General features: G+C 49.9%; 2 protein-coding genes across 4 annotated transcripts in view; one reads left to right on the top strand and one right to left on the bottom strand.

Annotated features, from left to right (window-relative positions):
• Window positions 1-210: 210 nt before the first annotated feature.
• CENATAC (centrosomal AT-AC splicing factor) lies at window positions 211-4,110 on the bottom strand. Of its 2 annotated transcripts, none has more exons than XR_010386797.1 (11): window positions 3,951-4,110; window positions 3,700-3,866; window positions 3,530-3,628; window positions 3,394-3,460; window positions 3,260-3,322; window positions 3,017-3,081; window positions 2,445-2,550; window positions 1,957-1,987; window positions 1,461-1,550; window positions 1,120-1,348; window positions 211-694 (listed from the first exon to the last, which is right to left on the bottom strand). XR_010386797.1 is itself a non-coding variant. In XM_064504158.1 (11 exons), exons 1-11 carry the CDS (start codon window positions 4,065-4,067, stop codon window positions 649-651), a joined length of 984 nt encoding a protein of 327 aa, XP_064360228.1. In that variant the 5' UTR covers window positions 4,068-4,109; the 3' UTR covers window positions 211-648. The 2 variants fall into 2 exon arrangements, 1 of the variants encoding a protein (XP_064360228.1); XM_064504158.1 differs by having other exon boundaries at window positions 1,216-1,348; window positions 3,951-4,109.
• A 966-nt stretch (window positions 4,111-5,076) lies between these two features.
• The window catches only part of LOC112991644 (BCL9 like), a 100,147-nt gene continuing 81,429 nt past the window's right edge, over window positions 5,077-23,794 (top strand). For both annotated transcript variants that reach the window (XM_064504152.1, XM_064504154.1), the window contains exons 1-3: window positions 5,077-5,184; window positions 6,539-6,752; window positions 16,290-16,459. The gene's annotated coding sequence lies outside the window, so the exon portion shown is untranslated. The remainder of the gene's footprint in view (window positions 5,185-6,538; window positions 6,753-16,289; window positions 16,460-23,794) is intronic.

Below are 23,794 nucleotides of genomic sequence, written 5' to 3' on the forward strand. Positions count from 1 at the left end.
GATGAAAAGCTGACTATAGGGACGGTTTTTAAAGCCTCCTTTCTTCTGTGGAGTACTGATTATGATCACCTTAATGGTGAGGTAGAACTAGACTCTTTTCTCTAAAGGTTATGTTTCGAAGCATTGGAAGTAATACAGCATGGCATCAGTTGCCCTGAGTGCTGCCTCTGCCTCTAAAACAAGTTTCTATTGGCCTATTAACACAGGTAATTTTTTAAAAAAAGTTTATTTCTCACAAGTTTATTTAAAGAGATGCCATATTGTACAGCAATGTAGGACACTGGCACCACATGGTGTATAAGCCAGACTTCCTGATAAAGACAGAAAAGCAAATAGGAGACCTCCCTTGCTGGAAGGTTTTGCCTTTGTGTAATTTATGACTTGAAACAGCAGTACCTGGATGCATATTACATGCCCGTTACAGGGGGAACAAATCTACTGCAACATCCCTTTGCAGAGTAGCCTTCAGCAAAACTGCTCGGCCCATAGGGTTATCCTTTGGCCAGCCTGCCCTCCAGGGAAATGAACGCGACTAGGTGGATACATAGGGCCAAACCTGGCAGCAGCAGCAATGACACAGCTGCAGCTACCTACGGTCCACCTTTTCACAAGGGTCGGAGCTTGGTCTCTTTGGTGCTCTTTTTCTGATCACCTTTTTTTCTTCTTTTCCCCCGATTCAGCTCTAAATTGATGCCTGAAAAAGAAAGCATAGATAAAAGAATGCAACAGCCTTTTCAAAGTGGTAATGAAAGCTGCCGTGCCTACCAAATAAAACAGTGGTATGCAAAGCATTTTAGAACAGAAGCGCTCCTCAATTAGTTCATTCAGTTACTTCAGTGAACTGCTTCCTAACAGTCTTTTCAGCTAGTTGACAGAAATTCTGAGTGGACTACGAGCTGCCAGCAGGACGAGTGTGTGTATAGGCACTAATATGCAGGTCCGACTCATTAGCCGCGCTCACCGAGGCAGGCACCTTTGTGTGTGGTATTTCTGCAGCAGCAGCGCTACTTTATCTCGCAAGTCACTTGCGCGATGTTCCAGGAACAGAATGATGCTCTGCCTGGGTTGAATACTGAGTGGAGTAACTCCTGTCTGCTGCGGTAAGACACGTCTCCTCACCGTTGCTGCTATCGCAGAACTCGCTCCTTTAGCAGTGTGTATAGAAGGACGCTGCACACCCTCAGTTCAGCATCCGTCTGCCATCCCGACGCTCACCTGGACTGCCACCTCCTGCCCTGGTTCCAAACCCGCCCAAAGGAAGGGAGCCAGCTGTCGCCTGTCTGAGAGGTATGGTCAAAGTTGGCACCGACACGATCTGCTGGGAGCTTTTTCAGCTTCTGCTTCTCCTCTAAAAAATAGTATTTTGCTTAGTGAAGGTTTGTCAGTCAAAATGCTTTTGCTCCTTTAGTGCAGCACTGGAGTGAACTTAAAGTTAACTGGAATGTAAGGGAGCCACTCACTCTCTTTGAGAAATTCCTCATATGATGGTCCAATTTGTTGTTGACTTCCAACCTCCTCATCTTCCTTTATTAGCCAGGGAGGTCTTGCTCCTAGAAGTCATAGGGAAAATGCATTTAGCTCCTGAAGTTACCTAAACGCATAAATTGAGATAGGAAAAAGTATCCCCTTCCCCTGAACCTGCAGCTCACCCTGCCAGGCAATCTGTCTGAACTCCATAAAGAAAGCAGCAGGCTTGCCTTGGTAAAAGCCATGATAGATCACACCCAAAACCACATACTCCTCACAGCAGTAGCACCTACACTTGAGAGCTCCAAAGGAGATCTCCTCATACAGAATGTTTTATTTTAGCATGTCAAAATATTAGCAAAAGATTTAGCACCTCTGGGTTACGCTGTGACTGTTTTAAAATTGCTTTAAATTCTGCCTGTTGTATTTGCAACCCAAGAGTTTTCAGTGGAATAGTAACAAGGTGAGTCAAGCAACAGGAGAGATTACCTGTGTGAATATTTCCTTTCTCTCCTGTTTCCTGTTATTAGAAACATAAGACACCCATTAGAAATTGATGCTTTTGAGGATATTTTTAAGAATGATGTTATGTGTAGTCTAGTACATGAGAGAGAAGAGATTGTGATAGATGGTGGGAAAAAACCCCCCAGGCTTCTAAGAGTAGAAATTCCAGTATCAAGTTCTTTTGCAAAAAGGCAGAGGGAGGCAGTTCTCTGCTTTTGTTAAGGAGTGTTTTTCGGAATGGTTTTCAGTGTGTTTTTAAGAATGTTTGCTTAGTGAGACAAAAGTTAACATGGCACAGCTAAAACTCTCAGCTAGTCATTTGCCTGAAACAGCGAAGTTGCCTTTTGCAGCAACCAAAATTCAGTGGGGAGACTGCAACCCCTTGTTTTGCTTTGTAACACATGCTAATGCCATTTGCATAGTTATTTAAATAATCATATTCACTAGCAAAATTAGGTAATGGTCATCCCTACCTGGTGGCCAATAAAAGTCAAAGGGTGGCCTGGTTCCATCCAATTCAAGTCAGGAGCTTCCTGCATCCCACTGGGGCCAGGCTGCTCTGCATCACCAGAGATGTCCCTTGGAATACAGGAGCCAAAAGAGTGCGAGAGGTGAGGGGCTCTGTCAAAGCTTGGCAGGTAACGGTTGTCTATAAGTTTCAAGAGCAGAGGTGAAGAGTGAACATGCCCGTGGTAGTACTGTATTTGCGGCCGGAGAGTTTGGCAGTAAGAAGGAAAAGGGGTAAGGTTCTCTGGGAATGATAACGTTGTTTACAGGGTGTCACGGTGCTTGCTGTTCGTGGCTGTTGGTGCTTACATACCTCTTCATAGGTGAGAGGGGAATCGCTCTGCAGAGAGGTGTCTTGCTGTGGTCTAGAAGAGTGTGGGTGTGAGGGGTCTGAATGAAGGGAAGATCTGGTGATGACAGTGTCGTCTCTAGCCACAGCAGAGGTGAGCAAGGAGCACTGCTGCCCAGGGTGGCCCAGTGTTTTGAGCAGTACAAAGCAGCAGCCGGGGAGGAGACTGGCAGCAGCGTAACCTCTTACCTGTCACGTCCTACGGTGCAATCGTAGACAGAAGGTCCGGCGCACAGCTGTGGCTCTGCCTGAGGCTGAGTTTGATTTAGGAAAAAGGAACAATATTTCTGGTGTCCCAGCAGAGCCCCCCACCCCGCGAGCGCCCGGGGTCGACGGGGGCGCGAGGGGCAGGCGCGGTGCGGCCCCCCGCGCGCGGCCGGGCAGGGGCGCAACCAGGGCTGGATACGGCTCAGCGGCGGGCGCGGCACCAACCTCGAGGGCGGCTCGCACCGTCTCCTGCCGCCGGCGCTCCGCGTCCCGGATGCGGGCCGCCATCTGCGGGGGACGGACACAGTGAGGGAGCGCCGGGGCCGCGCCGGGGCGGGCCGGGGCCGCGCGGCGCCCACCTGGCGGATGCTCTCGTCCTCCCGCTCCTCGTAGGCGTCCAGGGCCCGCGCCAGCGACTCGGTGAACCTGCCCGACAGCAGCAGCGGTGAGCGGCGGCGGGGGGGGGGGCCGCCCCCCCCCCCCCCCGGCACCTACCGCCCGTAGTCCTCGGCCGACACCAGGAAGCGCGGCCGCAGCGCCGCCTCGGCCCGGTTCTCCCGCCAGAAGCGCGCCGTCTCGCGGCGGTGCTCGGGCCTGCGCCGACACAGCCGTTAGCGCCGCCCGCCCCGGTGCCCCCCCCCCCCGCCCCGCGCCCCCGGTCCTACCCGGCCAGGTGCTGGAGCAGCGCGGCGTGCGGCACCGCCAGCCCGCCCCGCCGCCCGTCGCGCGGCACGTCGCGCCCGCAGCACAGGCACCACACGCGCCGCTCGGGCTCCGCCGCCTCGCAGCGCCGCACCGCCGCGCCGCCGATGGCCGCCCGCGCCGCCTCCACCTGCGGGCACACGGAGCCGCCATGCCGGGGCCGCGCCATGCCGGGGCCGCCCCCCACCCCCGCGCCGCCGCCCGCCGCGCTCACCTTGTCCTGCAGGCGGCCCAGCGCCTCCCGCAGGCGCTGCCGGTGCGTCGCGCTGTACAGGTGCCGCCGGCCGGCGAAGGAGGTGCGGCGGCACACGGCGCAGTAGTGCGGCGCCATCGCACCGCGCCGCGCAGGCGCCCGGGGGCGGGGCGGGGCGGGGCCGGGCCTGGCGCCGCTGCGCGCGACGCGGGCGGGAAGGGGCGGTGGCGTCGCGCCCGGTCGCCCGCGCGTGGCCCCGGCGAGGGCGGGGTGCTGAGGCGATGGGAGCTGCGGCGGCGCCCGGGGCGGCAGGGCCCGGTGCCCGCTGGAGCCGCGGTGCGAGGGCGGCGCAAGGCCAGCGCGGGCCTGCTGGTGCCACGCTGGAGGCCCCTCAGGTGCCCTGCAAAGGTCTCCCAGGCGCTGCCCGAGCGTGCGTGGCCGCTGCGTCCCTTGAGAGAGCCCCCTTCCCACCGCCGGTGCCTGGGCGTGCCTTTCCCGGTGCCCCGCGTGCCGCCGCCTCCGTGCGGGCGCTGCTGCCCAGAGGCCTGGGCAGGGTGGAGCTGAGAGCAGGCCTTGGCTTGCGAGGGCTTGCGCCTCAAGTGGGAAAGCCTTGCTTTCTGCCCCTGGAGACTGCTGCTTTTGTAGGAACTTTGTAGGAGCTTGTTCCTGCTCCGTACCAAGCGCTCAGCTCTGGAGACTCGGTTGGCACGTGTGCATTTCAACAGATTTAATACAGACTAGAAACGGTGGGGGGAGGAGGACGCTAACCGGACGTGTGGGAGTGGCACGCAGTGAAGTTCGGCCTCGCTGACTCTGCTGATGCCATCTTCCTTGAGGAAGGACTGGGATCGCTGAACGCCTTTAAGGAATAGCCACGCAAGCGAGTCACTGCACGTTTTGCTTCTGACATTGCACAAATAGCCGTGATGTTCTCTTTGAAGCACAGCAGTGTGTCTCTGAGGTATTGCAGGGTTTCTGTAAAGCACGGTCTTCGGCAGAAAGCTTATCACGGCTCTTTCAGAGCAGGGTTGCTACCTGGTGGCAATCTCACAAGCTTACAGTGCTTGCAGAGATCTGGTGAGTACATCCAGGGTTGTAGCCAATGAAGTTTGACGCCTTTTTTCCTCTTCTTCCTTCCGATCTGCATCCAGAATGAGATCTTGGTAAATACCTCTTATGCCAGCAGTCTGCAGATGAGTGGAGCAGCCTTCTTGCACAAGACGTTCTCTGGCCTCTTGACTCGAGGAGCGAGATGGTGAGTTGACTTGGCCTGGACCTAGAAATGGTAGCGGGCCTCTCCACAGAATATTGCGTGCCCAGTTAGCTTGTCATCTCTGTTCACAGGTATGAGCAGAGTAGAGGGATCTTATTGAGCCATGTACGAGCTACTGGGCTTTCACCATGCTCCTGCATGAACTAGAGTATTAGGGTCACATGTATGAATTTCTCTGTGGTGTCCACTCTGTGGATCCCCATACTTTTGATTAGGAAAACCTTCTGCTTCTCATGGTAGCAATATACTCTGAAAACATTGGACCAAACGGTATGTGGGATAATGGAAAACTCCTCCTGATAGTGAGGACTTTTAAATGACTGCTGGGCAAATCACAGTGTCACCGAAGTGCTCACAGTCTAGTCTGGCTTGACTAAAGCAGAATATCTAAACTGCGGTGCTAAGTGTATGAAAGTAACTTGATTAACTCAGTGTTGCCATCTAGTGAGGCCACATCTTCAAAAACAGTTCACCTGAAATCTGGTCCTGCTTATGCAGGATTTGCACATGGGACTAGCAACTGTCCCCCTCTGACTTCTTAAATCGGTCAGATGAAATTAGTGCCCAGCTGTGTAGACCCACCCTGCACAGTGGTTCGTCTGCCCTCTGCTAGAGGGGGAAGCTACCGTTCTACCGTATGCTTTCAGGCTTGAGCCTAGGGATCAAATAACTTTTAACGGATTGTCTGTTCTTTTATGCTCTTGTAGTCTTCTTAATAATGCTTTGTACAGCTTGTGTCATACCGTGAACTTGCCAATCATCTATTAAAATTCAGCTTTTTAAAGTAACCCTGAGCTTTTGTTTCCTGCCTTTATGCTGTTCTTGAAAAATGTAATCTTATATCCTTCTTTAGTTCCTTCCATCCAGAGTGTGCTTACTGGTAATGCTAAGTCCCTCACCCTTCACATAAAGGGACGCGATCCTCAGTTTCGGAGGCATGGCACTCAGGTGAAATGAGTCATCTGGCCAAACACAGGTTACTTCTGGCACAGTCAGGAGCTGCTACAAAAGCCTGGATTCTTAGCCTGGTGGGTGAGAGAGGACTTAAGAAGTGTCATACTCACATCAGACCTATTGTCCATTTAGCTGTATGCTGTCTTTTGAGCAGAGAATAGCAGACCTATAGGGCGTTCACAAAGGGATCTCTCTTCTGGTGCATTTTCAGCCTGTGCACAGGCAGTTCAGTTCTGAACTTCAGGGTATACCTAGCCTACTCTGCCCAGTGGATCTGGATGTCCTCTCTGTCCCCTGTCATCCTCTCGGGGTACTTCAGGTTTAGCACACAACTTCAGGACTTGCGCCAGGACTATGCCTGTTGTTTGTCCCCTGTCAACAGGATGCCCTGGCTCCTGCTCTACAGCTGAGGAAATGTGGCAGCGGTTGACACGCTGCTGTAGATAACTGGACTGATTCTGCTTCACCTCAAGCAGCTGTTGCAGAAGCCAGGAAGAAGGTACCAGAGATCTATTCTTCTTGAACACTAGACACCTGCTACCCGCCTGACTTCTGGCCTGGGGACCTGATCTACTTGCCTCTTGCTGGAGAAACAAGTAAGTCAATAACACAACAGCAAGCTCTCATTTTCTTCTGCTTTTTTTTCTTTCTTTGTCATGTCCTTCCTCTCCAAGGTAACTCTCTCCTGGCACTCTGTAGTACTCACTGATTTCCACTAATTGAGCATTGCTGTGTGGAGGGGTGCCAAGCACCTTGCAAAGCAACCTGTCCACCAGTTTTTATGTGGATCCTTGCCCGCTGCTTTTACAGCTGGGCAAACAAGTATAACAGCTTGGAATAATGTCTGTGAGGTAGTGACTCTTCTCACTCAGCCAGCTAATGCATCCTCTGCACGGCCTCTGACCTGTAGACCGAGAGCCTTTGTTAGATAACAGATCACCTTTCTCCTGCAGTTTAGTTCTCTGGACTGAAAGAAAATTACAGGAGACAACAGCGTGCGTGGAGGACTGAACGTTACAGGTGTGGCTGGTGCCTCGTGTCAGTGTGTCTCCTGCAATGTGAGATGCATGCGATGGTGCTGATGAGTTTGGAGCGAAGAATCGCCTGACTGAAGGCAAGGAGATTGGTCTTTGTTTTCCTCCCTGCTTCTGCATTTGAGTACTGGTGTCACGATGCTCGTAGCAGACTGCAAACATGGCCCTCAAAGGAGGGGATGAGGGAGCACACTACTTTTTGTCAGGTAGCAATTTCACACTCTCCACGTGTGGTAGGACTGCCCCTGCTGGGAACTGGTTTGTGCAGTGGTGATAGAAGAGTCGACACTTGTCTTTTGTGACCAGGCTTTCCGAGGAGCTTGAACTGTCAGCAAAGAGCTAAATTCTTTATCTACATAATTTCTTCATGTTTCTACCTAATTAATCCTCTAAATGTGACTCAAAAGCTAGATCTTATTATAATGGACTAGTGTTTGTCATGCTTATAAACATAGCAGACATACCTAAAGGAAACAGTCTTTTGAATTAATTGGAGTATTTAAAAAGCTGGAAGTGTAGTGTGACTTAGAGCCAGCTTTTTCTTTAAACAGATGATTACCACAATTTTTTTTCAGCTGACAGTGGAGGTCACGTTAAGCATTTTTGTAGGAAACATTTGTAGGAAGCATCTGGGAACGTTAGCATAAAACCATTGCTGTAACGAAGAAGCAAAGCTGCAGTGAGATGCAGCTAGGCTGTGTGTAGCTTCTTGGTAATGAGGGGACATGACATCTGCCCTCTTCAGAGGACAGAAAAACCTCCTAGAAGGACGAGGAGTGATGAATGTGGTGCGTCAGAATGGAAGGGTGTGTGTGAGAGTGGTCTTGTGTACACTACATCCTTGTGGAAGAAGGCATACTGTTGTAATGGTCCCAAGCCAAGGGGGAATCTGAATTTCGTCTGAAGGAGGGACAGGGAACTTTTCTGCCAGTTGTTTTTTGATGAATACCTTTGAGAAACAGGAAAGCAGAAACAAGTTTCTCATGTTAAGATCATCTTAATTTCCTAACTTTGCTAAAGTAGAAAACTTTTTTTTTTTTTTTTGGAAAAACCTACATGAATGTATGTAGAGGCACAAGGAGCTGGAACTTAAGTTTTGCGAAACAAAGTAGTGCAGTTGAGGTTTTCTGATGTAGGCTACTTGGAGTCTGGTTCTAGCTCCACCTTCCTCCTCAGTGAGCCATGGTACAGTACAAAGAGCAATGACTCAACAACTCAGCCTTTAGTGCTTTCATTTCTAAGTTCAGTACAAAAACATCAAAAAAAAAAAAAAGGAAAACATAATACAAGCTCAGAAGGATTTGTCCTATCCTAATTTTTTTTTTTTTTTTTTTTTTACGAAGAACCTTTTCTGAAGTATCAAGGAACATGCTGCCTGACAGCGGTAACAAATAGCTATTGGTTTAAAGGCCCCAGGTTTGAGGGTAGGTGCCGTATTGTTCCTCCAAGAGGAACAAGTTACATTTGGCAACCAGCATTTTGTGGGGTGGGCATCCTTTCAGTTGCCTCTAGTGAAACAAGAAGCCTGCATATTATTTTTCATTCATGCCAGGTTTTCAACTGGGAGACAAAAATGTCTGTCAGATGCAGTCCAAGGGATTCTCGCTGGTAAGTCTTCCTAGAGCAGACTATTGACAGGGAATAGAACTCAGCTCTTTTCTCTGGCTCAGCTAGCGTTAAGCAGAAGAAAATAAGCTCCATTTGCAACCCAGTTCTGCTAAGGATTGGAGTCACTGGTGTTCCAATTCACAGCTAGTGCTCCCACTAGCTAGTGCAGTTCTTTGGAAGCTACCTGTGGCAGCACCTGAGAAAATAAGCTTGATCTGGAAACATATGGTACACGTTTCAGAAGCAGGGAGCCAGAAGGTATCATAGACCAAGCAGAGATCTCATGAGTTCTGTGAAAAGATAGAGAGAAAGAAGAAGTTGTGGTAGCTTTGTGGACTGTAATGACTGCTCAGGTACTGGTGCTATAGCCTAAACCTTAATCAGTATTAAGCTGATAGTATCTTGTTGCTGAGCAAAGCAATACTGAGATTAAGGCTCTATGTTTTAATTCAGCCTAGTTTGTTTAATTAGAGAACAATTCTTTGGTGGTCTGGGGGCTAAGCCCCCCTTGTGTGGGTATCTCTGCAAGTATCTTTAAGCATCTAGCACAGTCTCAGAGGCCTAAATGTTCGGCAGCATGTGATGACTGTGTGCTGGCTCGGATGCCTGCTGTGCTCACAAGCAATACTGCTTGGGAGCCTTGTGCTTGAGCTTGTTCCCCAGCTTGGGAGAAGCGCCCAGTGATATCCTGCAGCAGCTCCTCAGTTCTGAGGAGCAGCCAATACGCTTTTCCTCAAGGTGCACAGAGAACGTTTCCTCCACATGTGAAAAGGAGCAGAATTGTGCCTGGACAGAGTGCAGTGCCCTTCTGTCACTTTCCCTTCCAAACGGAGAAAAGGCTGCTCTTTAGAGAAAGCAAATGGAGGTGTCCACATTGCTCATGGGGATGGATGGGACACAGCAGCTCAGTTATCCCTTTACTTAAATATAGGTACAACACGATAAGGCCTCTGTTCTGGGCAGAGTCATCTTTATCGGGTGTTCAGCTCACCCCTCTCCACATGGCTCTCATTGATTTTACCATACACACAAGATGTACTTCCCTCTTGCTATGGGAACCTTGTAAAGTCTGTCTTGCTCTGCAGTTTGCACTGGTCAGAGCAGGGCTCCTTGCCTTCCACAACGTACCTGGTTCGCTCGTGCTTTGGCACACCAAGTTGAGAGCCTCTTTGGGCAGAGCCTGTGCTTCCTCACGAAACTTTGTGCGTCCTTCTGGGGTTAGTTTCCACAGCCGTAACTTGCGGTTTCCCTCACCACACACAAAACGAGTGGTTTTTTCAAAGCTGCTGCTGAAGCACAGGTTGTGTCGGATAGTGTTTTTCCAGCTATCTGGGGCTGTTTGAAAAAAGGGGAAGTGCTGCCTGCAGAGAGAAAAGATTTGTACTGAGCTGGAGCACAGTGAACTTGGAGGCTGCAATAAGTAACGGGATGCACTGTATCTGAGAGAGAGAAGAAAGAAAGGTTCCTCCCTGATCCCTATGGTTGTAGGCTGTCTGGAGCAGTTGAGCAGAGCAGCACTTCATTTTTCTAAGGACAGTGAGACAGAGGTAAAATTCCAGTCTCACTCCCTGCATGTTTACAGTCTGTACATATTTCCTAGTAAGAATAGAGGGGAAGCAGTTTTCTCAGTGGCGTCTTGAGCCAAAGGCAGAGCTGAGAACAGAACAGACGTCCTGGCTGCCATATCCCTGCTCCTCAGTGAAAGGTAAGATGCTTTTGTACCCCGCGTCCTCTCGCTTCCCACAGTCCCACACTAAGAGTTGGGAGAACAGTGGGTACCGTGTGAATTGGTAGATCTGCTGTACAGTCAGACTGCCATCTGCACTGCTGCACAGGGCCAGGGTGATGAGAATGCAGTAATTAAGGGGGGGGCGCGGCCAGCCTCCCTTGATTTTGTTGCTCGCCTGCCTGGTGCTTTTGGGCTTCTTGGTCTGAGGTCTGGAGACTTTTGCTTTCCGAAGCACTGGCATCGCCTTGAGTTTGGGAGTTTCCAGCTTTTTCTGAGGAAAAGGAATGTCCACACAGGAGGTATCTTCATCCTCAAGCTGGGAAGAGGAAGAGCAAAAGGGAAGGGGTTGTATTAGCCCTTCGTGGAATGAGGGATAGGGAGAAGCTGCTGTGTTTGGGGAGGGTGGGTGTGGTGGACTGTGTCTGATGATTTGGGCAGATTTCAGTCCTTTTGTTAGTGGAGGTACAGCGCTTTCCCAAATGAATTTGTTTCTGATAGCCTCAGCCAAGAGGCCTAGTCGTGAGTCGGCAACTAAAAAGTAACCTACCACGCTAGGCCTAAATTAAAGAACCTCACTGTGCTATTACTGTGCTGTCCTTGTTCTTCTGATTAGGAAAATTCCGGCCTCGGTTCCAGCGCTTTGTACCCTCAGCCTGTTCATCGGACAGTTGTGTGCATTGACTGACCCCTGCTATAACGGGAGGCAGCTGCTCACAGAACAGCTGAGCAAGGGTCAGCTCAGGTTTCTTGCAGGATCGGTGAGCTCCTATGGAACCCAGGACTTGCCAAGCAGTTCCCTTTTATACCTGGTCAGCCTCGCCGGAGGATGATAGCACATCCTCCTCGGAAGAGTCCGGGTTAGAGTAGTCCAAGGATGTGTTTGTAGAGGAAGCTTCGGTAGCAGCAGTGGCTGAAGAGGGCGCTGGACTGTGAGATCCTGCCGAGTCTATGCCGGGGTTTCCTGTGATGGGGCAGGCCAGGCTGGGGTTTACCCACATCCACAGATGAGGCTGCACATCAGGTTCTAAGGAGAAGAAAGCATGTCACTCCACTGCTGCTAGCTGAGGACCATTGCAATAGACAGGACCCTGCTGTCTGGCAACAGGCTGGGGAAACTAATGGGATGCAGATCCAGAGTCAGGGGTCCCTAACTTGCCTTCTCATCCCTCTAAACAGCATTTTATTTCCTGTTTTGCTTACAGTGTGCGTATCTGAGTGTTCTCACACCACCATGTCCAGCGTGAACAACTGTGCTCAGCTCTGACATTTTACCCTCTCTTTTCTCTGTAGTGAGATGAGTCAGAAGTGTGTCAATTACTCCGTTTAGTCATCTCCCAAGCTTTTCTACTGAAAAGGTAGTATTTGGAGGGAAGCGTGTCTACAGGTACAACTGTGCAATTATTATATGGTTGCCCTAGAAAGAGGGGTGAACTTGAAGCTTAGAAAAATTGCAGTCTGGACACAGACTCTCTGGCTAGCTAAAGAAAAGCCCTTTTCCCGTAACATACCCTAAATCACCCCTGGCCTCTGTAGGTAATACCAGGCCCCAAACTCACCGTTAGCCTCAGGTGGTTGCCCAGGGAGTGAGTGCCTGTGTGCCGGGTGGTGAGCTTGCCACTTCAGCATGCGATGGCTCAGCTTTTCATCAGTAGCTGGTGGACAGTGGGAGTCCAGAGACAATGTGATGAGTTAGGGGCGTTTAGATACTCTTGCCCCCTCCCCGCCCCCCCCAAGAGGGGCATTTAGATCCTCTTTTTTTTTTTTTTCTTTTTTTCCCCCAAGGTGTGCTGTGCAGAATTTGGATTGGGAAATTATTCATTTTGGCTTAATGAGTGACCAGGGTGTGGGCTGCACACGCCAAAATTTCTGTCCTTTGTTTGGACCTCAGCAGAGGGGGCCTTAAATACGGGCATAAAGGCTAGACTCCTGGACTGCAGCTGAAGGGAAGAGTCTGGGCTGTTACGAGACGTGCTGTTCTGAGCGTGCACAGGGGAAGATACAGGTGCTGCAGGTCAGGCAGTACTGTAGCTCTCGGACTGCTTGGGATTGTTAGCATGTCTTTTCATCACCAGAGTGATTTGAAATTGAAATGGCTAAAGCAGAAAGCCATAGGAGTAACCACTGAGAAGACTTAGGAAAAAAATCATTTTCATGTTCTGCCATTGAATTAAACACTCTTTCAAGGTATAAGACTTGTTTCACTATCAGCTCCAGCCCCAGTCAGTATTGCCAGGTTATTCTACACCAGCACTTCTGCAACTCTTTCTAGAAGTTGTTCCAGAAAATTAATCTCATATAAATCTGTATTTTTGTCTCAATCGCATTTTCTGTAAGCTGCATACCTTATACAAAATTACAAAAAAGAAATTTCTTGTTTGATTTGATTGCATGTAAACATATAGTGAAATAAAATGGGGTTTTCATTATATTCTAGACTAGGATTTCCTGAATATTAGATTTTATATTTTTCACCTGAGTTTTGGAGACAGCAATGTTTTTAAAAGAAAGCCAAGTTAATCAATCCCTCTGAGGCCCTTACCTTGGAGAAACCATTCAGTAGTGGTGGTGAGTTTGAACTCTTCTGCCATATCCCAGTCTTCAAGACCATTTTTTAAATGCAGATTTTCCCAAAATGACTTGTTTTGAAAGCTCAAGTACATTTTCCTTGTAATTGCAAAGTAACTTCCAGATGCTGAACACAATGAGATTTGTGAGGGTGACACAGAATCCTACCAGCTTGAAGTGCTCTGTATGCCTCGTGCCTTGATTTCATATTTTTTTAAAAAGGATATAACCCAGCTGAGTGAGGGCTGGCCTCTGTTTCACACATGTAATACCTATTAAAGATCCTTGCAGTGACTTAATGATCAGTACTGATGGAGCAGGCAAGGTGATCGAGAGTAGAATAGGTGTCATCTTCTAGGCTTTGTTTTCTCTTCATTTAATGTAAAGTCTTGTTAAATGACCCATTCCATTCCTGTGTGATTAGACCTAACTTTTTTTTCCCCTCTCCCTCTGTTTCTGGTTAAATCACTGTATTATCTAGGATCTTCAGTGGACTGCCATCACTCTGTATGGATGGTGTGTGCAACGTACGTTTATTTTTTAAATCTGTGTCTGCACAATGCAGTGTAAAGGTGCACCGTGCCAGCTGTTTAGAGGCAGCAGTGTTTAAGACGGGAAGCTGCTTTAGATCCACCTAGCCGAAGTACAGAAGAGGTAATGCAATTGGGGAAATGGAGCCAGATTAAGCAGGCACTTGGAGTGCTTTTATAGTGGGTCTCCTCCAAACTTTTTGTGCAGCTTGAGGACACAATCTAAATTCTACTCATTCCTAAATTGCTTTTGTTTCTTCAGCTAGGAGTTCACACACAGCCCCTGCCTAACCTTTCCCAGGTATTACGAAGGAAACTGTGGCTTATGTCATCCGTCTTATCGACATCCTGTTCACCCACTCATCCTAAGTCCACAGCTGAGGGGGTGTGGGAGATAAGTGGTGATAGAGGAAATCAGTAACTACAGGGAAATATCCAAACCTTGGCTTAGTACCAGCAGGAAAGGAGATTTCAGGTGTGTTACGTATGTTGCCCGTTTTGTAGAAACATACTGGGCGTGCTCATAGCTGTATAGTATGAGTTGCTGCCAGTCTGCAGCAGGGTGACAGAAAGAGGCTGGCTTTTGCAATTGATGAAAAAGATTATGCCATAGTGTTGGCATAAGAACGTTGGGAAATTCTCAGTTTAAAAATGAATTTGGTGAATCTTACACCACAGGCTTGGCTTCAAGTTGATTTTTTGCTTGGTCATGAAAGAAAAAACAGTAAGCTACTTTTCTCAGCTGCAGGTTTGCACTATAGTGCTTTGGGCCAAATGTTCCTGCACGGTTTACTGTCACTATTCTCCTCCTCTGAGTTTTTGCATCTTTCGAGATGAGCTGTCGAGCAGTGAGTCAAACACAAAACCAAACTTTTCCTGAAAAGGTAACCAGTAAAGGGCAGAGAAGGATCTTCCACACTTGTTTTTGCCTCTTTGCCTGCAAGTTTGTACTGTATTAAGTTTTGCTTCATTTTTATTAGGCATTTGATAAGTACCAAGCCAGTGTGGCTTGGCTTCTGCTAAATGCAGAAGGATGCAGCCAGACAGCGTTTTGCACCCTTCCCGGAGGAAGCTCAGTCTTTACCAGAGATGCACTCTCTGTCAGGTTCTTGAGGTGTAAGCAGGATGTGGTTGGTTGGATGGTTTCTTCAAATAAGTTTGAAAGAGCCAAAACTAAAATCCTTTTTCCCTGCCTGGAATTGGAGTCTGACATTTGGCTTGGGGTATGTAGCAAACAATTCAACTACTACGGTGTAATAATTTACCACAAATCACTTGATCTGCTCTGAGTACCACAACATTGTTTTCCCCTTCTGTTTGAATTTAAGCTCTTACACAGCACAAATTAATATGCATCATCCGAGGCCTAGTAATTCATTAAGCTCATAATTATCTGTATGCACCCTCAATTAATGCCTCACCTACCCCTATAACCTTTGCTACTTCTACAGTAAGCTGGTGTAAGAGTGCTAGACTGGATGCAGCTGCATTAATAATCTTAGAACAGCATAAGCATTTGTGGAGGGGGTGGTCCTGAGACAGCTAGACCTTGCATGGATAAAGTATCTTGACCTGCTTTGTTCTTCAGCCAGGCATGACTTTCTAAAAGCCAGCAGGGCGCTGTATGAGGTGCTAATGTGAAGAACAAGGCAGAAGAATACTTTGAGGAGAGGTTTGTCCGTGGAAAGTGCTGTAAGCAGTTCTGTGTACTGCTTTCCAAGAGTCACCCCCACATCTAGCCGAGCTGCAAGAAGAGGCTGATTGGGAGAGTGTAGCTTGGCCACAAGAGGCTGTATGAGCTGATACTTCATGTGTCCCCGGTGAGGCTGTGAGTTCACCTGCAGCTCGTTCAGAAGCAGTTCCTCCTGGGCCGGGTGGGGGCTGGCCGATGGAAGGGTGGTGCAGAGTAATAAAGGAGGTGAGAAACAGCCCCGGCTCTTCCTAGAGTTCCTAGCAGCAACTGGCTGCAGCTGATGAGAGTTCCCTTCCTCCCATCTTCCACAGGGTTTCAGTGCCCTCAGGGAAGGGTGGCTGCTCTGTGAAACTGGTAAGTAACGCTGGGGAAGAGGAGATGCATAGGCAGAAGCCCTGAGCAGCTCTACTTGGACCCTGACAAAAAAAGATATGAAAAGGGCTTGTTAAAGCTTCCAGCCTCTGCTGTAGGGACGAAAAGCATCCCCCCTTGTGATAATGTGTACTTCTTACTGGTAGATGTTTAAGACACTTCCATAGTACAAACAGAGTGAGTAAAGCATAGAAATGAAACCTATAGCCCAGTCTATGCAAAGAAACTAGCAGGACTGGGAACGGAAGTGTTATATTTCCATCCCAGAACCTAAGGATGTTTTACATCAACTGTTTATCAGTTGCAACCACAGACCTTTCCCTTAAGTCTAAGAAAAGGCTAATAAGCCTTATTTTGCTTTTGGCCATTTTAGATTCTGAATCCTTTCAGTTTGTAAACTGTGTATTCTGGGTCAAAGTTTACAATTCCTGAGCTCCATCTCTCTAGCCCTGCTTTCCCAGGGTGGGATGGATCTTGATGAGATCAATAGAGTGAAGCTGTGGCAAGTGAGGTCTAGGAGTGCTGAATTGTTATCCCCTATTGTTTAACTAGAACCTCGTGCCTCCTTGCTAAAGTCATCTCTTTTTCTGGTCACCTTCTAGCTCCAGTCTCAGAAGCAGAAGAGAACCTGCTGAACCGCCAGAGAATGTGCAGAAGGTCAAAGTAGCCAGCATCTGCATCACGAACAAAGCTGCGACTGCTGTAGAGAGGCGACAAGCCGGAGGTGTCTCAGCTCAGCATACTTGGATTCTTCAAAGCCAGCTTTTCTCAGGTCAGTCCTATCTGCACAGAAGCCAACTGATGGGATGAAAACCGGTCTGACCAGCTCCCACCACACTTCTGTAACCCCGAGAACTCCAGGGAGGCTTTTTGAGGTTGCAGGTTGGGTTTGGGGGCAGGTGTAGTTCTCCTTGCTTTGCCCTCTGCAAGCAACAGGGACTTTTATGTTTTTTAGGTAACTGCATGTTATTGCTAATGTTTCCAGCAAATGAAGTATGGTGCATGCAGGAGAAACAGGCAGTAGTAATTGCTGTGTCTGAATATGTCATGCATAGTGGATTCTAGTGGGACAGATACAAAGTAGGATCCAAGTTGGGCTGTATTTCCACCAGTATCGAGGGAAGGGGTGTACCAGGCATTCTCTCGCTGTGAACCTTAGGGGATGATGTGTGACTAAGTAGTGTGAATCTTGCTGAGGTTCGGGGTGCAAGGGAACTAGACTCATATCTTAGCACCCTAGGTGTAACTCTTCCTCCCTCTTTTTGCATCCCTGAGATTCTTGGTATTGCTCTGAAAGGAGTGCAGTAATTCCTGAGTTAGAGGCGCTGCTTTTAACTGTCAAATAGGTGTCTGTGGTGCTTATGGCTAAGTTCAAGCTAAGAATGATGTAGGTGTGTTTCCTTTGATCCCAGAGTCGGAGAAGTGTAGTTTATAATCTGCGCTGGCTGTCCTCCTCCTCACACTCAAGTCTGCATACGGCAGAGCGTAACACAGTTAAGGCAAGGTGTCTGCAAATGCACCTGAATCTATCCAGATCTAAATTTGCTGCAGTCCCTTCCCCAGAGAACTCAGAGTCTCAGGAGCAGATAGAGATCCTAAGAAACTATTGCCATCAACAGGTCGTTGATCTTTTAGCATGGGAGCCCTTTACAAAAGCTGGAGTCTGTGACCTTTCTGGGCCCATTTCCCATCTCCTGGTGTTTTTAAAATTAAGACTTCTTGTTTGCAAATCAAGAGAAAAGACATTTGTGATTCTAGACCGTGACTGTGAGTGTGCTCAGTTGCTTCTCAGGGTGTCTGACTCCTGCGTGTGCACATAAGGTGGAGGCAGACGTCTTAAACCACTCGTGTGTGTGTGTGTGCGCATGTGTGTGCAAACATGCTGTGTGAGGTCTTCTAGGAAAGCCAGAGAAACTAGAACTGCGCTTGTTTCTAAAAGATGTATCCAAGCTCACTCTCTCCTTCAAACATGGGGGAGCTCTATAAGTTAGCTTCCAACCCAGTGTTGTCATTCAGGTCTGACCTCTGAGTTTCTGGTTAGTCATTTAGATGCTGTGTGGCTATCATGGAAGCCATAGAGGCAGAGGCGTCATTTGAGGATCAAGGACCATCTTTAGTAATGTGACAGAAAATTTAGATTTGACTCAGTGTTCAGGGGCAGAGATGCTCCTACTTTATTAAAAAAAAAAAAAAAAAAAAAAGACTTTGGGGGGAATGTTGCAGCTGCAGTTATAAATGATAATGCCAAAGCCAAGAATTCACAGATGTGCAGATCAGCATGGCAGGTCTGCATCTTACAGGAGGGTGTAATCTGCTGGGTATTTACAAATCCAAGCAGCTGCAATAAAAAATGAGTTCAGGGCAGCTCTGGAGCTGCAGGGAGCTAGCAATCTGAAGGGAAGCACACTTGTGGCTTGAGATGTTATGTTGGGAACAACCAGGGTTCCTCATTTTCTCTCAGGGTCGGCTCTGGTCAGTTGCCCTTCGACTAGCCCCGGCCCAGCTCAGCTTTGGAAGGGCTGGTGATGGTGGTTTGAGCTGCAGAGTGCTGATTCTGCTATAATTCCCCAGATCTTCTAGCTCCTGGGGGATGACTCTTGTATTCCATGGTCCCTAAGAGCTTCGGATGTGCGTAGAGTAACGTCCTGCTTGTCTGCGGTGGTGCGACTGTATCGCCTCCTGTCCCGGCATCCCGTGAGGGGTAGGCTTGCCTGTGCGGTGGTGGCTGTATAGAAGCAAACCCAGTGGGGGCCTGGGGCCTGCGGATACAGATAATGCCAGTCAAAAGTGTACTGCATTCCGCAGAATGGTGTCTCTGCTAGAATAGAGATTAATTTCCAATTAATTAGTGTTTTTCCTCGTCTTCCTAGTACAGGGTGTACTGTAGCTGCCTGGCTTGTCCTCACCCGGGGTCGCTCCTGCTGTGTTGGCACTGTCGAGTGGCCCTGTGGCTGATGCTGTGAGCATAACGTAGAAAAAGCTCCCGGGATTTGTGTGGGCCTAGGTAAGAACAGTCCTTTCTCCTGAAGAGAGGGAAAGGAGGAGTGCAGGTGGGCAGAGGGAAAGGAAATACAAGGCAGAGAGAAGACCGAGACACTTCAGAGACTTTAATTCCATGAGCAGTGGACCTGGGACTGCGTCAGGGTTCTTGGTTAAACCTGTCGATGCCTGGGTGTGTCTCCGTGTGTAACGCAGGTAGATGCTGCTCCTGTCATAACCTATTTGTAGCCTCCTCGTGACTTTAGGACAAGGTAGAAGTACTTGATGATTATTAGCCATGTTCAACGAATTCAAAGGACTTGTTAAAACCCCAAACCTCTCTGAGAGCTGGGGGTGAAACCCAGCACCTATTTCTGCCCAGTGAGCCATGTGGGTAGGGGCCCTGTCTGTAACCGAAGGTGCTGACGTGTGTCTGTGTGACCCGAGGACTGCCCTGCTGGCCAGCAGCAGTTCCTTGGTGGGGAGCACCAGCGCGCGCAGGCAGGTAGGGCAGCGTGTAAGCGTGGAGGGGAGGGAGGGAGGGAGACACACCTGCAGCGTTTCTGAGATGCAGGCAGCTGCCAGTCCATTGCACTGCTCAGCTGCTAGTTGTGCTCCCTGTGTGTCCTGACTTTGAGTGCTCTCAGAACAGAGAAACTGTTTTTCTGGAGGGGGAAGGGCAAACTTTTACCCCCCACATGCTTAAATTCTGTGAAGTTGTAGCAAGAGAGCTGCACTCAGATCTCTGCCCCTCCTCCGAGATTTTTCAAACCACTTCAAAGTCGAGTTGGCGGATGATTCAAACGAGTGGTTCTGCTGGGTTTGCCGCTCACCTTTAGTGCTGCTCCCCCATGGAACAAAGCACGGCATTTCCCTTTGATTTCCGTGCTTGAAAGCAATAGGGGAGAGAGTTTGAAATGTTCTGCAGCTTTTTTCCGTAAATGCGCTCTGATACCTTCCTGAAGTGAGGGTGGATCAGAGGCAGGGCGACTCTGGGGCAGCGGTTTGAGGGAGGAGACCTTAGTCACAGGCAAATTAGCTCGCAGTCGCGGCCGGGCTGGCGCTCGGGAAGTGGCCGGGGCGGCAAATCCGTTCCCGTCCCCGCCGTGGCGCTTCCCGCGGTGGGACTGGCGCGGCAGCCGTGGCCGGGCTGCGGTGCTCCTCAGAGGTGTGTGCGGGGGGCGGGCGGCCGGGGGCTGCGCCGGGGGCGCCGCGAGGGGCCGCGGCGGTGCGGGGCGCCAGGGGGCGCTGCCGGCCGCGCCTCGGCGGGCGCCGGCGCCCGGGAGCTGGCGGGGCCGCGGCGGGCGCGGGGCTTGCTGCGCCCCGGGGGCCCCGTCCCGGCGCCGGGCCCGGAGCTCGGCAGCCGCTCGCCCGCGGCAGCACAGCAGGCCGAAGGGCCTCCGGCTCCGGGGCCGGCCGGCGGGAGCGCAGGCGCGAGCCCCAGAGCCGTGAGCAGCCCCGGGAGAGGGATTAGGGACTGCAGCCTCTTGCTGGGTAGCTGCAGGGAGCAGCCCCGGGAGAGGGCTTAGGCACTGCAGCCTCTTGCTGGGTAGCTGCAGGGAGCGAGCAGGGCAGGTGTCAGGCTGACGCCCCAGATGATGCTGTCATCCCAGCCACGCTCGCTGGAGGAAACGCTGCAACCCTTCAGCCAGCTCCCGTGTTCTGCCCTGTTTTTACTTCGCCCGCGCTAAGCGGCATCTCCCAGAAGTTTAGTACAGTTGGTGCTGCCCTTTCCTGAAGGGGAATGACAGACACGGCTTATGTTCATACCCAGGGACGCTAACAGCTGGCATCCCCCGAGTCTGTTATGAGGACAAAGTGATAGTCGTAATACATGGAGAAACTGAATCAGGGAGAATGTGTCAGAATTTGTGACTTTGACCGACTGAGGAATGCGTACAACGGGGTTTCCAGGGCCTAGCCCAGTCTGACTGCCCCTTGCTTCTCCCAGCTCAGCGCTGTCTCTGGGAGGGGCCCGTTCTAGAAACACGCTGGCCTCCATTTTGCATCCTTTTTGCCAAGAAGAGATGTTAAACAGTAGAGCACATGCTGTCAGTGTCGTCTCAGGTGGGAAAAGGAAAGTCAGTGGCTGCGCACACTGCAGCAAATGCCCAAGACGTGCAGTACGTTACTTCTCTCTATAAGGGGCACTTCTTGTCGCAAGTGAAAGGCTGGATGGAGGTGAGGGCGGAGGAGCGGGGCCTGTCGTCGTGATGCAGGTTTATATGCTGCCTTCTGTGGCGTCAGAGCTTGAGACATTTGGAAAGCTTTATGCATAAGAGTGTCACTTGCGAGCAGACAGTGGTGCAGGCCCTCCCACATCGGGTGAGCGCGTTTGTTGCACAGGATGATGCTGATGTAGGGGTCTGGCCACATGCTATAAGATCTTTGGTTCCGTCACGTGGTGCCCTCTGCACCATACCGGGACGTTAGCTCGGGGAGGACCACCTCCTACTTGAATCAACAACCCCACCTTATGCGATGTCCCAGAGAGCTCTTGTCAAAGCGCAGACAGAGCTTCTCTCTGCTCAGCTTTTGACATGACAAGATCACAGCTTGCAGCAGTGCAGCTGCACTGCCAGTGTGTGCAATGTTTATTTGGGAGATCCTGGTCATAGTTGCAGTGCTTGGAAACAGTGGGATGCTCAGTGCAGAGAGCAACAATAAGGAAGGTTTATTAACAAGGTTAATAAATCTGGTCTCTGTTTTTCTCGTGAGACTGACCATGTTTTATAGCCGGTGACACCATCCTGTGTGCTGTAGAGCTGCAGAATCAGGAGGAAATCTCCTCCTGTCTGTTGGTTCAGTGCTACACCAGATGCCTGTTACATGGCTCCATGCTGGACAGCACTGGAAATCTAAACACGTTAATGTGTGTATTTGCCTCTCCTTCCCTGGAGGCAAGAACTGGGGCTAGAATCACATTCGCCTTCTTATAGCAGTATGACCCACATATCCGGGCACAAGCCTTCACACAGGACGTAATTCAGTGTGATGCAGCCTAGCTGCTCTTGCTGGTGAAGAGTCACTGAGATCATGGGGACCCCGTTGTTTCAAGTTTCATCTGAAGAAAAGACCTTCTCTTCCTCCTGCAACTCGAAACAGGGATGTTGTGTCTTTAAGGCACCCCCTTCTCATTCCCCTAATACCTCAAGGCCTCTGAGTGATTCTGGAGGAGAGGATCAGTGCAGGAGTTTAAGGCATCTTTCCCTGCCCTGCTGCACTGCTCACTTACTGCTCCGAAGGCTGTGCTTTGCCATTTCCATGGAAACCATTAGTTGCTAAGCAACTGGAGCATCATCTGTGCTGAGCCCTCGCATCTAATTATCCCATCACAGTGGCTGAGAGGGGCTTGGGGGGGCGAGGGGGGGGGGATTAACTCTTCTACCATGGCAGATCCATTGACAACACTTTAGTAACATTTAAAGGGACACTGTCTCCTTTCTGCAGCATTTATTGACAGTCTGTTGCTCAGGCGATCACTTGGTTTTCTCACGTCATTTTAGTGTGAGGAGAAAGACGGGTTTAAGCAGGCAGCAGAGATGCTGTCTGTGCTCATGGCACTCATGGCACATGCTTGCAGTCCTTTGGTCGTCTTTCTGGCTGAGTTATGCATGATGTGCTTAGCTGTATTTTTGACTGGTGTGGTCCTTGTCCTGTGGCCTCTGTGCCATGCTTCTAGTCCTTCCTATATTTTGTTCTTGTTGTGATCACCCTGAATACTGCCTTTATGTCGCTGTCTCTGTCCCAAGAGCCTCATGTTATATGTGCTCTCTGAAGTGGTGCTAACTCTTAATAACTTAATTCCTCCCGCTGCCTGCTTTTAGGGATGGCCCAAGCCCAGGCCAGACGTGTGCTTCTAGCCTTTGCACAGGGATCAGTGTGCCTTTACGCTGCGTCCCACTAGAAACCAAGTGTCTACCAGGTCAGATCCCGCTACAAAATGCTGTTCAGAATAGATTATGCAAATCTCTACGTTTTTGTTGCCTCTTGTAAGATTTTCTCAACAATGGAATTGGTGGGCAGCTCGCTGTTTTCCGTCTGCCTGCAGACTAAGGCAAACATTACGTAACTTGATATTCGGTTCATATTGCGTTGCAGCCAGGAGGGCTAGAGATTTATTCGTTATGGAGCAGTGAGGGTCTGAGATGCAAAGTAACAGCTGATGAAGAGCTCCTTTCCTGGACCTCTGTGATCGGACAGACTCAGCTGCTCACCTCTGAATTTTGGTAGGCTGGATAAAATAATCAGCCTGAGAGCTGATCCTGGTTTTGAGCTTGCAAATCTAAGAGGGATGTTGTGCAAAACTCAGTGTGTCCCCGTGTTGGTAGACTGCACCTGGCTGAGATTACTGGAGCTGTGAGAAGAGTGGTGCAGCTACCAGTCTGGCTTCCCTTTAGACAAACTGCCTGAGCTTTCTTGTTCACCAGCCTTCCTGGAAGTGTGACCGCACCAAGCTCCAGGCTTGAATAAGCAGCTTCTTGCCCACTCTCGTCTGGCTGGATACTGAAGAATTTCTCAGTTTTTACCTTCTCCTGAGAAAGGGACACTTCCTGATTTACTAAGGTGATTGCTTTTCTAGTGGCTGGATCTGTGAGGACCTGGAGGTTTGGTAGAAAGTCTTCCAACGTTTTTACCATACAGGTCTATGAATCAGGTGCATGGTAATACTAAGCTTCCTAAAAGTGTTTGCAGCACCTTGTGTGAACAGCGTTTGGGGATGGGGCTTCTTCAGCAGGGAAGGGGCCAGTCCTTACATTTTGAAAAGTAAGAGATTCTGAAATAGTCCTCTGATGAATGTTCTTTGTTTTTGTGTCCATCCCTGAATTGTAATCCCTTGCACTGCGGCCAAAGCCTGCGGGCACCATCCAGTCCTGGCAAGATGTCGTGCCAGCGCGTTAGCAGTGCTTTCGCTGCCCTCCCTGGCGCGGCGCCAGGACATGCGGCTCGGAGGAAGCAGTAACTGGGGGCTAGGAGGGGTGGGTCAGCTTGGGAAGGTGGATCAGCTGTCCCCCTCCCTGCTGCCAGGGTAGGTGGACTGTTATTATTAGAGCTCTTGTAATGATCTCGGGGAGGGGCAGGTGGAGGGGAGACATATTTTGTCATGAAAACAGGAAATGTAATTAAA

This window comes from Dromaius novaehollandiae, unplaced genomic scaffold (genome assembly GCF_036370855.1).
Source record: "Dromaius novaehollandiae isolate bDroNov1 unplaced genomic scaffold, bDroNov1.hap1 HAP1_SCAFFOLD_84, whole genome shotgun sequence".
In the NCBI taxonomy this organism is placed as follows: domain Eukaryota; kingdom Metazoa; phylum Chordata; class Aves; order Casuariiformes; family Dromaiidae; genus Dromaius; species Dromaius novaehollandiae.

Excerpts from the sequence above, each read along its gene's own strand:
- CENATAC (XM_064504158.1), bottom strand. The coding sequence starts at position 4,067 with ATGGCGCCGCACTACTGCGCCGTGTGCCGCCGCACCTCCTTCGCCGGC. Across the intron at positions 3,629-3,699 it reads CTGCTCCAGCACCTGGCCGG|GCCCGAGCACCGCCGCGAGA; the intron begins GTAGGACCGGGG and ends GTGTCGGCGCAG. Across the intron at positions 2,551-3,016 it reads TGCACCGTAGGACGTGACAG|GGACATCTCTGGTGATGCAG; the intron begins GTAAGAGGTTAC and ends CTGTATTCCAAG.